Source organism: Fundulus heteroclitus, chromosome 23 (genome assembly GCF_011125445.2).
Source record: "Fundulus heteroclitus isolate FHET01 chromosome 23, MU-UCD_Fhet_4.1, whole genome shotgun sequence".
NCBI classification, from domain to species: Eukaryota; Metazoa; Chordata; class Actinopteri; order Cyprinodontiformes; family Fundulidae; genus Fundulus; species Fundulus heteroclitus.
In genome coordinates, this window is record NC_046383.1 from 9,861,411 (window position 1) to 9,877,895 (window position 16,485).

The window sequence follows — 16,485 nt, forward strand, 5'->3', positions numbered from 1 at the left end:
CCACGGGCCCCGAGTTCCTCCTGGTGCACGATAAAGCTCTGCAAGAATATGCAGGTAGTTCCTGAAGGATGAAGAAATTGATACCATTGCTCCCTTGACATAAATCCAACAGCAGCATCTCTGAGAAATCCTGTCTGGGTCCATCTGACGCCACCAGGTAGCACCTCAGACTGTCAGTGATGCTCAGGGACGTCATCCGTCCTCTCATAAGGAGCAAACCTCCACATTGTCAGGCATCAGCCTCGCTAGCCCCTGCTTGTGGCATTTTCTTCTCCCTCCTCAGTAAGATATTGTTTGAATTGCTACATCTAACCAGTCTATGTGCAATTTGGAGGTGTGCGCAGTTCACCCAGCTAAGCAAAGGGCCTGATTATAACAGTTAATGTACAGGGAGAGAGAGATCGTTTTGGCTGCCAGATAGCAATGTCTCAGAGATGCTGCAAGCATTGCTATGAAACACCGCAATCCCACCGTGGAGTTTTACTTTCGCAAACCAAAAAAACTCTCATGATCTGTCATACATGGTGGGAAGCACTGATCTTGATGCACCATAGAAGACGTCACCAAATCTGGTAGACGGAAGTCCTGTATGGAGCAAATAAAGCTTAAAAGCTATGACACAAGACACAAAACGAAACTAAGGAGCAATTTACAGATCCGATTCAGGAAAACATTTCAAAGCAGATTCTCCATAAACCCAAAACCGTCAGACGAGATGAAGTCATAGTCATAATGAGTAATAATGGAGTCGTGTACTTCTGAAGTTCTCATGCGTCTTCACAGCCTTTTCTCCGTGTTTTTAAAGCACCTTTGGTAGCAAAATATCTTCTTGGGTACGTCTCTACCAGCTTGGCACGGCTGTTTTTGAGCATTTCCTTCTCTGCAGACCCTCTGAAGCTCAGTCCAGGTCTTCTCAGGTGTTTCTTTGAGAGACCTGTGAAATATCTGTGAGATATTTTCCAGTTATGTCCAATCAGCAGTTTGACTCCAATCAAGTGGTAGAAACCAGATGCACGTTAGCTCAGCTTTTAATGTCATTGCAAAGGGGGCGTGAGGACTTGTGTACATTGATTTTTCTTGTAAAGAAAAGTAACATTTTAGTCATTATGTGCTATAGAGTTTAAATACTCATAGCAATTAGCTGCATAAAGTTTTAGTATCTGCTGTTAAAAGTCCAACTATTGAATGATTTTAACTTAACTCACTGCTAAACAAACCGAGGAAAAGAAATGTAAAGTTACAATAAAAAAGTCTAAGTTTTAAGCTCGTTTTTGCATCTGCAGTCAGTCCTTTAGCACCAATAATGAAAACGCACATCAGCAGGTGGGTAAAGACTTTGGAGTTTTATTCACTTCCTAATTCCACATAAAACAAATATAAAAAAGTAGAGCATTCTCTGGATTCGGTCTTCTATCCTATGATCGTTTCTTCTGCTCTGTCTGGACCCAGACAGTTCGTGTAGTTTTAAAAAATATCCATTCATAAGAACACGAGCAGCAGGTAAAAGTCATCTAAACCCAAAAGCAGAAAAAAAAAATTAAAAATAAAAACAAGAAAATAAAATTGACCGTTACTGTAAACTAACGAAGGAGTCCTGCCGGAGAGACCTACTCTGACAGACGTATTCAGTTCTGGCTGCATGTGACTGACTACGTTGGCAACGAACACAAAACAGTTAAATAAAAAAAATAAAAAAAGTCTGAAGAGGAGATTCTTGATGCAAGAGCTGGTAGTTTCTAACTCGTCACTTTGTTAAATTATGTGTGAACAAGAGTTTCATCTCAGAGCTGCAGGGCGCAGAACTGCTGGTAGACGGCCAGGATGTGGGGGTCGAGCTCAGCGGTGAACAGCAGGTTCTCCAGCGTTCCCATATACTGCTGGATGGTTCCATGGTGCTGCGGGACAAAACACACAAGAACTTTAAGGATTTACAGGCAGACTTAGAAGTGCTTACTGGTGATGGACCTCTGGAACTAAAGAAACGCTCAAAAGAAAAGGCAGAATGAGTGATGACAGCTTGGAAGCGGTCGTGCCTGGAAATACTGAATGTTTCCAGAAAACTAAACCCAAAACTTCTCCTGACACTTCAGGTTCGTGCACCGTTTCTAAAAGTTAAAAAAAAAAAAAAAAACATTTGGAAGATTGAATCCTGTAATTATCTAAAAGGTTGCATAAGTGCTCACCATGAGGAAGACCTGCTGGAGCCGCTCGATGCAGTTCTTATACCAGGGCGTGCTGACGTCAACGCTGCCCGTCTCACAGCGGACGAGGTGCTCCGTCAGCAGCATGATGAAACGCTGATGGACACACAGACAAACGTCAAACTATTCTGATCTCATCACATTTACCATTAATAGAAAGTGAGTCGTGAACTTTTGATGTCAGACATCTGGATCCGACACGACATCCGTTTCTTCCTGTGGAAAACCGTACAGGTCTCAAGTTCGCATTAGCGACGTTTTAATGGACAAAAGTGAATCGGAATAAAAAAGCGTCGTGTCAACGAGTCATTCGGAATATTGTGACCGGATTAAGATCAATCAGAATGAAATTATAATCTGAATGAGAGGTGGTGAGGTGGTTTATGCCAACTTAATCCGATCAAAGTATATATAAACACTTGTCAGGATCAAGTTATTCCGAATATAGCAAACCGCATGTGCGCCCGACGTAAACGTGACATATCTCTGTGTTGTTCAGCGCCAGAAATACGTCAGGAAGCAAAACTGCCGGGGCGCTCGATACCTTTATATTCGAAACAATAAAAAAGCTGAAAATTAATATTTATTCAGTAACATTTCGACTGTAGCTAGAAGCTGGTGTAAGTCCAGCCTGGGCGCTCTGAAGACAAACTTGTTCTATTTTTTTTTATTTGTTGTTCAGCAAAGACGGAAGTTCTTCTCCTTCTGCCTTGAGATGACGTGTCATGAATTGGCGCTATACAAATAAAATTTTATTGAATTCTGTATATTTTTGGTGGAATTTGATAACTGCGCATGTCAGAGTGGTTCTAATATGAATGAAACCAGGTGTATATACACGCATTATGATCAGATTAATTAATCGTGTGCCTATATAGACACAAAAAGCTCTGATTGGCCACAGGAGGGCTGTGCTTTGAAGAGAAGCTTTACAAAAACACAAGCGTGTTTTTTTTAGAGTGAATTAGACCGCTACAAAAAAAAAGTAAAAAAAAAAAATAATTGTTGGAACATGAACGCAAATAAATAAAGACAAAAATCTAAGGTCAGACACACTTTGAGACAACTAATGTGATGATTACTTTTTAATTAATTAAAGCTTGTTACTCCACATTACTCCAGACTTTTTGAATTGAGAAAGCTTCCTGGAGAGGAAGCGAAACGTCTTCAACTACGGAAAACAAGTCCAGTTGCTTTGTTTTTTACCTTTTTTTGGAATGACCATGACATGGATGACTCAGAATCTTCACCAGCATAATTACTTTTTATTTTTGAGATTTTTCACGGCTCTAGTGTCTCGCTTTTTAACACGGTAGGCTGACAGGAAGGAGGGCGGTAGAGGGGGGAGAGACATGCGGCAAAGGACCGCGGGTCAGAGTTAAACCCGGGTCGACCGCGTCGAGGACTAAGGCCTCCATACATGCGTCGCGCTACCCACTGCACCACCAGAGCGCCCTACTTTTTATGTTCTAATTTATGTTTAACATGGCGACACTTTTGTCTAGTAACCTTAATGGGGGCGGTGCCCTAGCGCCCCCTATTGACACGCTGTCTCTGTGGTAAACAAGTGATGGTTTTGGAAAAGAAGAAGAAATGAGTGGCAGGACGTTCCGTCCCGGTTCTCGCTGCTGGTCAGCAGCAGGTTGAGTTTCAGCAGATCAAACATCCGACTGATCGCCGTCTGTTGGTGTTACTCTGCTACAAAGCTCAAGCTCAGATTTGTCCACCTGTCTTTGCTGAAGGAGCTCAGTTTCTCCAGGAGACCCAGCCTGCTGGGTTCTGAGCTCCGCTCGGTCCATTTACATGAATAAAGCACGTTTCCAGATGCGTGTTATGACGTGGACCAGCTGATGTTTTTACTGCAGGAACAGCCGTTACATTTAGCTGGTGGAACCTTTTCATAAACGATGTTCTGATGCGGCGGGCCGTACCTGGAAGATGACGAGGAAGAGGTTCTTCTGCTCGCTCTGAGCCGACTCCACCTTCTCCTGCAGCTTCTCGATCTGCTCCTCCAGCTGACCCTCATCGTCCTCCTCGCTGTTTTTCTCCATGTCCTCGTCGTCCCCGCTGTCCCGCTGTCGGGACACAAACAGGACGATGTGTCTGAGGGTTCCACGCTGGTGCTTCCAGTCATGTTTATACGTTTCTCGCTTTAACAGCAGATTGGCCTCATTTTAGACCGTTTATGGAGGGTTAACCGGTTAATGCCAATATTTCTGCAGCTCATTGGACATAACCCAGAGTTGTGATGCATCTAATGAGACACAGAGTTTGTTTGCAGGGTTACCCGCTTGTGCTGCTGTTTCTCCAGCTTGTCTTTAGCTTCCTCCAGCTCCTTCTGGATCTTCTGCACGTGTTTGTTCATCTTTCGGATGGTTGAGTGCAGGATCTCCCAGATGAAAAGTCTAAACCAATCCAGGTTGCAGACGAAGGCAGAAAGAGAGTGAGAATGAATTTTCCTACGACAGTTGACCAAAAACGATGATTTTCCTTCGGAGTTCCTCACCTGGTGAACTCGTGAGCCATGTCCTGAGAGAAGAGCCAGTTGGCCACGGCGGCACAATCCACGATCTGTGTCCGGATCATTTTATCCACCAACTGAGCGATCATCTGAAACACAAACAGCTCATTACTGTTCTTATTTCCACGCATCCCTCGTCACTGAGCAGTTTTTGTTTTGTTTTTTTACCTGCGGATGGTTCCTCCACACTTCGTACACCACTTTAAGGATGTGCAGCTTCCCGTCGTCGCTTTCCGTCAGGGCTTTAAGGATCTCATGAAACCTGAAAGGATGAAACCCGTCGAGATCCGTGAGAGTCGTCGAGTCTTTTACGTGATGCTACGGCACCTTCTACAAAATAAAACAGGCTTTTCCAGAGGCCACCGAAACAAAAACCCGTCGGCTGATTGGCTGCAACTTGTAGAACAAACAACAGAGTCTGATGGATGGAAACGAGGATAACGAGACTAAAAATTTCCACACAGCACATTTCAATGGAAGAGGTGCTGTAAATAAAACATTTTAGGATTATTCAATGTAGCTGAATTTATACTTGTACTAATTTTACTGGGTTGCTGTATTATTGTTTCTTCTTAGCAGTGTTGCTGGTTTGGGATATTATGTGGCTACTAAGTGTGGCCTTAATGTATTGGGAAAATAAGGATTATTCATTCAGTTTTAATGGTAATATGGGTAATTGTTTAATATTTAGAGCCGAGGGGACAAAGCCCAGTCCTGGAGTGATGGTCCTCAGCAAGATTTTTTATTTCTGTATTGAAAATAATCAGTAGAAACGGAAAGCAGCTGAAGATATTTGGCATGATTAAGCAAGTATGAAGCCCACATTTCTGTATTACAGTTTTTTTTTAATCAACCTGGCCTGCCACGTTGAAAATGTGTAGCACTCTAAGTTCTGCACAGCAGCTCTTGCTTTCCTCACAGCTTTATGTCCCGCCTTAAACTACAATACTGCGACGTGATTGGTTGGAGCCGGAGCGGTTCAAGACGGATTCTCGTGTGTTTATGAAATCATGTTGCAGGCAAGGTTAGTTTTTTGATTGGTCTGATGGTTTAATCTTAAATTAGCTGGAAGCAAATAAACCATAACAGAAAAAAAGCTCGGAAGCATCAATGTAAACCTTTATAATGTGTTTCACAGTAAATAAAGTTGATGAAAAATTTTTACTTTTAAATAAGATACAATTTTACAGGGAAAAGCATTTTTGATCCAATTTCTGAAAATATTATGATTAACCCCCATTTTTAGGATTCTTCTTTAACCTTAAACAATGTCTTCACTGTTCTCAGTTAGATTGAGTCTCTCTGCCACCAAACATGCATCAGGTGAGGTTATTAGGACCATCAGCCCATCCGGCTGGCTGAAAAATGTCTTCCATGTACAAAATGACTGAATAACATCCAACCAAGCAGTCCTGTACAGCTGTGATATTGCAGAGAATTATGATTCATTATACTGTGGAGCTCAAAAATTAAGAAAACAGTGTTTAATATCTCACATAGTTCTATAATAGGCTGCCGTTTTTCCAGTTTTTCTACTCTTTAACTAGAATATTTCACCTTTTTATCTCAGTATGCCTTGTTATCAATAACCGTGCAACATTTACTCTGGTATTTTTTTTTTTAGTCTTTTACATAAGTTCATTATCTGCTGCTTTAGAGCTAACTTCAGATTAGATTAATTTGTTTTTCATGATTATTACTGGTGTGTAACTGTGTTTTTGCCACTTTCACAGCAGAATTTCCCCCATTGTAGAACAATAAAGGAATTTCTAATCTCTTTTTTTAAGCAAACCTTTCATAGCAAAGCAGCGACTGAAGGTGTGATGAACTTTAACTTATAGATTTTATCACGAAAAATAAAAGAAAAACTCTTCTTAGGACAAACTGCTGGCAGCATTTATCCCTGCTTGTAAAACGTGTGGCGTATAATTCAGTAACCTTCGCGGTCAGAAACCTACTTGCCGAGCGCGCTGAAGGAGTGGCTGAAGGATTTAGCTGCCAGATGGAGAAGGGTTTGCAGAAACACGTCGATCTTCAGCGGGTTGAAGGTTTCGCCCTCATCTGCAGCAGCAGGACATCAAGAAAAAGACACAAAAAAAAAATTATATAGAAACAACAACACTCATCCACCAGGTTGGAAAGCAAGGAATTGAAGTTTACTATTAACTAACAGTGAGAGGGACCACAACTTTTCTACCAAACACATTTTTACAAAGAGAAATCTGATCTCAAAGTTAAAATAACACGAAGTAAAAAAAAAAAAAACACAAACCGTCGTCATCCTCCTGGTTGGGGTTGGGGACTTCTTTGAGGATGGTGAGGATTTCCTCGTTGGAGGCTCGGTTCTTTATCGCGTTGGAAACGTTAACGGAAACCGGGTAACCTGGTAACGAGGCTGTGAGGGAACAGAGACATAATAAATATGTCCATCAGAACGAGAACCTGGCTGAAAGAGCAAAAATAATGCAACAAAGAGCATAAACCTTACAGCCACTCTCATCCCCGTATTTGAAAGAAAAGATGGGATCAGCTGGGATGAGGGCCGAGAACGTTGGAGGGACGATGTCCACAATCCTCTGATGGTACGAAAGTCTGCGAGTAAAGCAACAAAACAGACATGAAGCAACAGGAGGACATTACGCTGTAAACAAGCTTCTACACATGGAGAAAATGCTGATATAATGCCTTTCTGATAGATTTAACCAACAATCAAAAATCTAGAATGATTTATTTCCCCTTAAGCATCATGTTTACTCCAACTCGGTCCGACTGAAATCTGAAAAACGGTTTAATACCTCATCGACTTCTCAAGGACCTCTTTGACAAACTTGGGCTTTGGCTTGTCTAGATCCAGAGTCAAGCAGTCTGCCCTTTATAGATAAAAAAAAAAAAAAAAAAAAAAAAGGACAAGATTAAACAAAGTTTAAACGGGTTTTTTGGAGAATATACATCTCCGCCACGCGGCGCTCACCAGTCATCCCAGCTCCATCGGAACTGGAAGTTGCTCAGATGGTGGGAAAACCAATTGATGAATCTACAGAAGGAAACAGAGGGATGAGAATAGCGAACACTGGAACAAAGAGGGAACGTTTCAGGCATCGTTACCTGTCTATGCAGGTGGTGTTCATGGTGTCCAGTCTCATGTAAAGCATCTCTGTGGCCTGGGCCAGCTGGCAGCAAGACGTTAAGGTACCATTCTGCTACTGACCAGAGAACAGGTCCGGTTCTCAGTAAATAACTCGTGTTCTCCTGCCAGTAGACAGACCGTGCCAGAAAGGAGGTCTCAACCACCAAAACAACCTAAAGCATCGGTCTTTTTAAACGCCACAACGCTCCCGCTCCGCATTCAACAGTACACTGCAAAAACAGACTAAACTATACTAAAAATAAGTACAATTTTCTTGAAATTAGCGTATTTGTCCTTGATTTGAGCAGCTAAATAAGATTATCTGCCAATGGAATAAGATGTTTGCACTTAAAATAGGAAGAACTCATCTTCATCAACTTATTTCCAGTGCATTATATCTAATTATCTTATTTTAGGGGTAAAAATACCCTTTCCATTGGCAGATAATCTTATTTAGCTGCTCAAATCAAGGACAAATATGCTAATTTCAAGAAAATTTTACTTATTTTTAGTTCTGTTTTTGCAGTGTAGAAAATAGCCAAAGGCCTTCAGACCCCGGCCCTTACCAGCAGGTTGCAGCACACCAGCAAATGATTCTGTTGAAAAGGCTGAAAATAATAATTTTAGAGGTTGACATTACACATAGCCTGGCCAAAAAAAAAAAAGTCATCACCTGAATTTAACTAAGCAAATAAGTATGAGCCTCTTATTGGGTAATTACTGCATGGGTGATGGTCTCTCAGCAACAAGTTATTTAACCCCAGCTGATGCAATGAGTAGCTTCTTATTTCCTAAACATCCATGTTGAAACGACGCATCCTGTAGGCGTGGCGAAATATGTCAGTCTATGTCATTGGAGCGCATCAAATAGAGAAAACATCCGAGGAGATTGCAGAAACTACTAAAATGAGTCTGAGAACCGCCCGACGCATTATTAAAAAGTTAGAAAAAAAATCCTGAACTATCGTGATCGGCGATCACTTAAAGGTTTGGTGAAATCAAATCAAAGAAAAACCAACAGTAGAACTGCGGGTTATATTTAATAGTGAAAGTAAGAGCCGTTCCCGGGACCTCAAGGAACTGTTCAGCTGTGTACCCTTAAGGAAACCACAAATCAGTGAGGCTAGCTGGGGAAAAAAAAGGCTGAAGTTTGCTAGGGAGCATAAGGATTGGACTCTGGAGGACTGGAAGAAGGTCTTGTTGTCTGATGAGTCCAGATTTATCCTTCTCCAGAGTGATGAGCACATCAGGGTGAGAAGAGAGGCAGGTGAAGTGATGCTCCCATCATGCCTAGCGCCTGCTGTACCAGCCTGTGGGGGTATTGCTGTGATGTGGGGTTGCTGCAGTTGGTCAGGTCTGGTTCAGCAACAGTTTGAGCTCAAAGCATGAGGTCAGCTGCCTACCTGAATGTCCAGGTTGTTCCATCAATGCATTTCCAAGATGACAATTCCAGGATTCAATGGGCTCTAATTGTGAAAGAGTGGTTCACGGAGCATCAGACTTCATTTTCACACATGGATTGGCTTCCACAGAGTCCAGCACCTTTGGGATGTGCTGGAGAAGCGGGCAGACTCTACCATCATCAATGCAAGATCTTGGTGAAAATTTAATGCATCACTGGGTAGAAATAAATCTAGTGACATGCAGAAGCTTATGGAAACAAACCACAGTGAATGCGTGCCGTAATCAAAGCTAAAGGCAGTCCAACAAGTGTGTGACCTTTTTTTATCTTTTACCCAAGCAGAGTACATTTTGTTTGTGAAGTTTCAACCACAAACTGTGATGCATTTTATTTCGTTTTTCTTTGACAAATCAGCATAAAAAGAATATGACAATGGGTCTTAAAACCATTTTATAATTAAAAACCTGATCACTTCACCAAACACTGTTCAAACATCTAAAAAAGGAACGGCGTAGCTCCACTGCACATACCCAGCCACGGTGGTCTCCCTACAGACAGGCCGGGTGAAGACCGTTTATCAGAGAAGCAGCCAAGAGGCCCACGTGGCTCTGATGCTAAGATCCAGAACTCTGGAAACTGCTGACAACTTTTTAAGGCAGCGTATCTCTGATTCTGACCTGTTGGCAACTTAATTTTTCTGCAGGAGTAAAAAATATTTATAAAAATTAAAAGCGTCTCTTGTTTTTTCTTGCAGCGGAGGCCATAAAGGATACAACTTGGGGGAGCGACCCCGGCTGCAGTTTGCAGAGCTCAATGAGAAGCGTAGTGTACATGACGTCAATCTGGGGCGGCAACGGCAGCTGGAAAAGTTCTCCGAAGATCACCTGAAACAAAAGAAGCTCACCCGTTACACTAGACCAGGGGTGTCAAACTAATTTTGGTTGAGGGGCCGCATACAGTTTAATCTGATCTCAAGAGGGCCACACGAGTAAACTCATTGCAAGATTAAATAGAACTAATAAATGTGGACTTGTTGTTGATTTTTATATTAAGTTAATTTCACTTTTACACATTATGAATAACCTCAGCGTTTTTAAGAAAAGTATGTGCAATTTCAACAATACTTTTACTCAGTTAAACATTTACTTGTGCATTATGCATAAGAACTGATCACAGTGAATGAACAATGTTGAAAAACATTTATTCACATTTTTTGGAACTTAAAAACACTGTCCTGCATGACCAAACACATCAAACAGATACAAATTAAGAAATTATTTGAATTTTTCCACACCTGAAGCTTAATCTGCTAATTAAAACAGAGCACCCCTCGTGGACAATATAGGAACTGCATATTTTCAATTAAACGAAGTACATGTTTTTTACAATAATTGTTTTATCATTTTCTTCCTTTTATCTTGTCCACTTGTGAAAGTCAAATCTGATGAGCTCTTTGTGGCATCTTATTGCCACGTTGTCAGACAGGACACTTTTTTTATAATGATAATGCATTTAGCCACAGGGCCGGACTAAATTGTTCGGCGGGCCGGATCCGGCCCGCGGGCCGTATGTTTGACACCCCTGCACTAGACGGATTTCACAGACAGCTTGTTTAAAGAACCAAGAGAAAAAGAAAATACCTCCACGATGTGATAGTTGAGCGGGATCTTGTTTTTCCCGGGGTAACTGAGTAACTGCGCAGCACTGGAGGGTTAAAACCAACAGCACAGCTTTACTTCCTCTGCACAGTGACGCCATGTTCAGCTCGTTAATCATGCTCCCCACCCACCATGTTTTCCTCTCTCTCCAGTGAGTTTTGATGATATGGTGCAGGTTCTCTTCAATCACAAACCTCTCCACAGAGTGGCTGCCTGGCATGACGGGACCCTGTAGAGACAAAAACAAACACCCCGTTGGTAAAAAAAGGGGGAAACCTCCATCTTTGTCCTGAGAATCTGACCCGGATCGCCGTCGGACCAATCGGCAGAGACCTACGAACCTCCGGGGCATCGGTGTAGTCAAACATGCGGAAGATGACCCGGGGGATGGGGTACTGGGCGTCGGGCATGTGTCCCGGCGGGGTGAAGGGGGGCAGGTTGTGCTGCAGGGCCTCGCAGAGCACGCTGTCGAAGGCGATGTACGGACGGAGGATGTGGCGCTCCTGCCAGCGGTCTTTCTTCAGCTTCTGGATCTGGGCCCACAGGCAGTCCAGGTACTGAAAAGGACATTTAACCGAGTTATTCAGTTATTTCATTTAACATTCACTGCAAGTAAACCTTTGATAGTTACAGCACCAAAGAAGAGTTTTCCTTTTAATTACATTATTTCTAGCTTTAGTCAAATTTTTGATGAGTGTAACTTAGTTTCATATCAATAATATTCACAGGATAAATCAAATCTGTTAAGGTTTACCTTGAGAACGAGACCATTTGTCTTTGTTATGATACACTTTAAATAAGTAAAAACTGGAAAATGGAACAACTTTTAGATTGGAAAAGTTAGGACACATTTCTCACTACAATAACTGAAATTCCAGTGAAACCGACGTTTTCATACGTTAATTAATTAAAGGGTCCTCTCTTATATTCCCTTTACAAACAGATCAATGTTGGATTTCTTTTAGTCAGTTCAAAAAGTGAAACTCAATATCAAGCAGAGCTATTTTAGCTTTTTTATAATCATTTTAACTTTGATTATAATGGCTTACAGCTGATGAAAACCAAAAGTTTAGTTTATCAGAAAATATCAATAAATTATAATAAATGTCCCTCTGAGCATTCACCTTCTAAAGTAACATTTTGTGACTTAACCTTGTTGTGGATGATGGCAGCCATTCAGTGCTCAGGTTAGTCATTAAAGCCTTACTGTGCGCTAAATTTATCTATTTACATAAAGAGCCATTCAGTTTCTGTTTTTGAGATGATTTTTTTAGTCAGCAGTAAATTCTAATTTCTGTCTCCAAAGCATTACTTTTGGTGTCTTCAGCATGCATTTTTATTTTATTTTTACAAGCTGTGACTAAATAACAAATCTGACGTCTGCTCCTTTAAAATCTGAAGTCAGACACAAACTAAAAGCTGCGGCTCATTGAGTGAATACGGCACGCAGGCATCCAGAGAGGAAACGGTAAACTAACTTTATGTGAAACACAATGTTTGACGTTCAGAGAGTGAAACATATATGCTAAAGGCTCTTATTGTGAAGGTTTGCAGGAAGTTAAATCTTAGTTAATCTGTTGTGTTATAAAATAGACGCTCCTCAAACTGCTTTGGGCAAAAAAAAGACTCATATTTTTAGTTTTGTATTGTACCATCCTGCAGAGGATATGGAGTCATCGTCATCTGCCGTGCTGGTTCAAGTAAGTCTGAGAAGCTGCTGATAATTTAAGTAACCCAGACCAATCTGAAGCGCGCACACATCAGGGTTAAATTATCTGAACTAATATTAGCTGCTAGGCAGTTGGAGGGAGGGAGCTAGTCAGAGTCTTGTCTTTTTTTAATGGAGTGAAAACAAAAACATCAGCTATAAAGCCTAAAACACAGCTACGCTCATCTCTTAGTTTCTTTGGTGGTTAAAATAAATCCGTTTCCTGCTGAGACAGTGCATTTGCTGCACAATTAATAAACAAACGAGTTTTTAAGTACACATTTCATAAATACAGCTTTATGGTTGTTTTTTTTTAGCAGAAACACCCATTTCTTCTGCAGATACCAGCACACATCTCTCCAGAGCAGCTTTACACGTGATTTATTGATCATTATATTTCCACGTTGGGATATTTTGCAACAAAGTGCACAAAGATCTCTCAAAATGTGACTTAATGACTATAATGTAGGAAAACAGTGGATCCGACGCCAGCGCAGGACCTCACCTCTTCCTGTGGGTGGGGCTTCTCTGCTGTCCACACCTGCAGCATGGGGACGTGAGTCTTCACTCTCCTCCTAAAAATTCAGACAGCGCAGCGTGAAACTACTTAAAGAAACACACCAGACAGTATGGAAAACCCAAAGGCACGCAACACACTTGAGGTAGCCTTCAATCTGACTGAGGAGCCGGTCCATCTCAACGTCCTTCTTCTCATAAAGCTCCTTACCGACCCAGGGAAGACAGGACAGAACCACATACACAAACCAGTCCGATCGAACCTGTAGAAGGAAACGAGACCGTTTTAAACAACCTGGAACAGATAATGGGTACAAGATGGAGTCCGGCGCGACTACAAATGGACACGTGTTTCAAAATCTGTTTCTGTAAACCTTTAACATGCAATACGTATTTAATAATTTAATTACCTGTGGCACGTCTTCCTCCTGAGTCACACTGACAAAATTTTCAAACATTACCACCATAGATGGGGCAGCAATGACATGACAGTTGACCAAATCGGACAGAAAGCGCACCTGAAGAAAGCAGGCAGAGACATGATCTTTGAGAATAAAAGCACAGCTGAAGCGATTTAAACTGTTAAAAAGTAAAAGTACCAAGTAAACTGCTTCATTGTAGAGGTTGTTTTTTAATGTCTCCTTCAGCTGCCTGATCATCGCCTCTACAAACTCGCCCCCAAAGTTGTAGTTCCTGGCGTTGAGGAGGCCGACTAGAGTTGTGTAGACGGTGAGCTTCTCCGGCAGCAGGCGAGCGCTGTCGACAGACGACACCTCAGTGAAAACAACCGGCCGAAACTAATTCCATTCAACGGAAACAACTTTTAAAAACTTACACGGCGCATAAAATACGCAGGATTTTGTTCTTGTAGTTCGGAAGGTCTGCCTCCAAGACACCTGCGAGGCCCTCCAGGTTGCTCTCGAGGGAAGAAGTGCTCTAAAGACCAAGAAAAAAATACTTCATATATAAATGCTGGCATTCTTATTTTAATTTCCAGTGAGACAGCTATAGTCGGTGCAGCCTTCTTACCTTTTCTCCTACTCGACATATCAGCGACTCCAGGCGATCTTCTATCTCGATGGGCTCAGATGTTCTCCTCCTCTTGTGAGCTTGGCCACCTGGTGAGGCAGAGATCCACAAAAGGCTCAGAGGAAGAAAGGATGGACAGACAACCAAGTACAAAACAGCCGTTTTATATAGAAGTTTTAAATTTGGATCAAGTTATCATTCAGCAATGTAACAGAACAAAATCAGTTTCTGAGCTCTAAACTCAAAAAGAAAGAGTATACAGACATTTATTAATGAGAACTAAGGATTGGTTTACATCTGAACTGATACACAGAGTTTTATAAATCCAACAGACAAGAATCGAAATAATTTAGTTATAATTGATCTTAGTAAACTGGGTAAATATCAGTGATCCAATTATTGCTTTTTAATCTAATTGTGACAAATATGAATAATAAAACCAGTGTGGGTCAATTCGATTTTTGTTCTTGGTCAGCAGGTAAACAGATGTCAGAGCGCATCTTTTGTAGCTTTGTGCATATTGGAAAAAAGACATTTAAAACCTGACAACTACCTGCTTAGACTCTAAGCACAAAAAGCTGCTGTGCTGAACGGGCTTTCACACTAGCCGACTTCTTTAATCCTCATTTCAAATCAGGCATGTGGCAGCAGGGAACGCCTAAAGCAAGCAGGACGCTGGGTCTGGAGGACCAGGATGGAAAACCACTATATGCTAATGGAAACATAAAATGTATGTATTTTTTCCTGTATATTACTTATATCATTGGTATTCAAACCATGCTTTTTACAACTGTCTAGAAACAGAAGGAATGAATCTAATAAAATAAAGGCTCATTGGACCTGTTCTAAATAAACCTCTTGTAAATAGATATTTAAAAAACAGCTTATAAACCATAAACCATTTATTCTGTTATGGTTTTTCGCCCGACTTGATCTAAGGAGCTATAGATGCCATATTCATATTTTTTTTTTAAATAGCATACAGATTTAACAAACAAACAATTATCATCATCAAATAATATTTTATGTAATGTACAAATATAATTTTAATGTTAACTTTGAAGAAGAATACCAGCAGAATGTCCTGTGTAGCTGTTTATAATAATAATAATAATAATAATAATAATAATAATAATAATAATAATAATAATTATTATTATTATTATTATTATTATTATTACTGTAACATACATCCTAATGAAATGTGTCCTCTTCATTTAACCCGTCCCACTCTGCAGCGCCCAGGGAGTATTCTGCAGCTAAGGGTCTTGCTCAGGGACCGAGAGTGGTCTGTGGGAGTTGAACCAGGAACCAAGCAGCCTCTACAGGACACAAGTGCTTTCTAACCACTAGACCACCACTCCTCCACCCTCTGAGAGAAAATTAGACCTAAAAGACTAGCAGGAGCCAATTAACTGTTATAAAAAATAAGACTGAATGGTTGATCTGGAAGCTGAGCTTGAAAGAAATTTGCATAGATGTAAAATAATAATAAACAAAATAATAAAGACGCAATTCTTTATAATTATTTACTATTTATAAAGAAGGATTTCACAAGTAATGAGCAATATTTTACCGAATTTGAATTGTATGTGTGCCAAAACAGCAGATCGTCCCATTAAGGAAAATCACGACGGATGGATAAATTTAAAACAAACACCAAGCATTCCGCGGTTCTCTTGTTGACTTTGAACAAAGCTGACATTAAAATGACACAGATTTTGTACCGTGCATGAAATTAAAGTGCAAAAACTTAAAATTTAAAGTCAGCGACCACACATGAAGTGAGCAAATAACACTAGTTACTATAAATCTGTTGAGCGGTACCGCCCCCATATAATTTCAGCAGTTAGCCAAAAGACAGCTAACGGTGAGATAACCGGTTAGTTCCGCCGCGGCTCTTGGCACGAGCTAACAACTCACGGTTCAATGGCAGTGAGAATTGGCAAAAAAAAAATAACATTCGTTTTAAATGCGTCTTTACCGCTCGATGTTGCAAACAAAATAATATATATAATATAATAAAATAACAAGTAAGCCACCAGCATGCGCAAATGAAGCGCAAACGCGCTATCGTTATTAGCCTAACGGCTGAGGTGCACATCCGCAGACTTACCGTCATTCTCATCGCTGTGTCGCCTCCTGGACATCTTTAACACCGCCTATTAAACACGCAACAGCACTCCGTGGGAAACTGTGGCGATAAACAAACAGAAAGTCGATTAAACAAGCGGCTTGTCTGCCCGTGAATCGACGCTCACACGGTAGGGAAATAACAGCGGTCTGATTCAAGTGAAGCACATCCGGGGCATCGTGGGTTCAA

General features: G+C 41.0%; 1 protein-coding gene across 1 annotated transcript; it reads right to left on the reverse strand.

Annotated features, from left to right (window-relative positions):
• Window positions 1–1,322: 1,322 nt before the first annotated feature.
• LOC105925761 (nuclear cap-binding protein subunit 1) lies at window positions 1,323–16,454 on the reverse strand. The gene is made up of 23 exons (XM_012861759.3): window positions 16,279–16,454; window positions 14,163–14,251; window positions 13,969–14,069; window positions 13,733–13,889; window positions 13,544–13,651; window positions 13,275–13,396; window positions 13,123–13,192; window positions 11,251–11,466; window positions 11,041–11,138; window positions 10,892–10,955; window positions 10,025–10,135; window positions 7,828–7,892; window positions 7,694–7,756; window positions 7,518–7,592; window positions 7,211–7,314; window positions 6,995–7,117; window positions 6,681–6,783; window positions 4,891–4,984; window positions 4,708–4,811; window positions 4,489–4,606; window positions 4,133–4,276; window positions 2,184–2,297; window positions 1,323–1,895 (listed from the first exon to the last, which is right to left on the reverse strand). The coding sequence occupies exons 1-23, from the start codon at window positions 16,310–16,312 to the stop codon at window positions 1,782–1,784; spliced, it is 2,391 nt and encodes a 796-aa protein (XP_012717213.1). The 5' UTR covers window positions 16,313–16,454; the 3' UTR covers window positions 1,323–1,781.
• Between the last annotated feature and the right edge of the window lie 31 nt (window positions 16,455–16,485).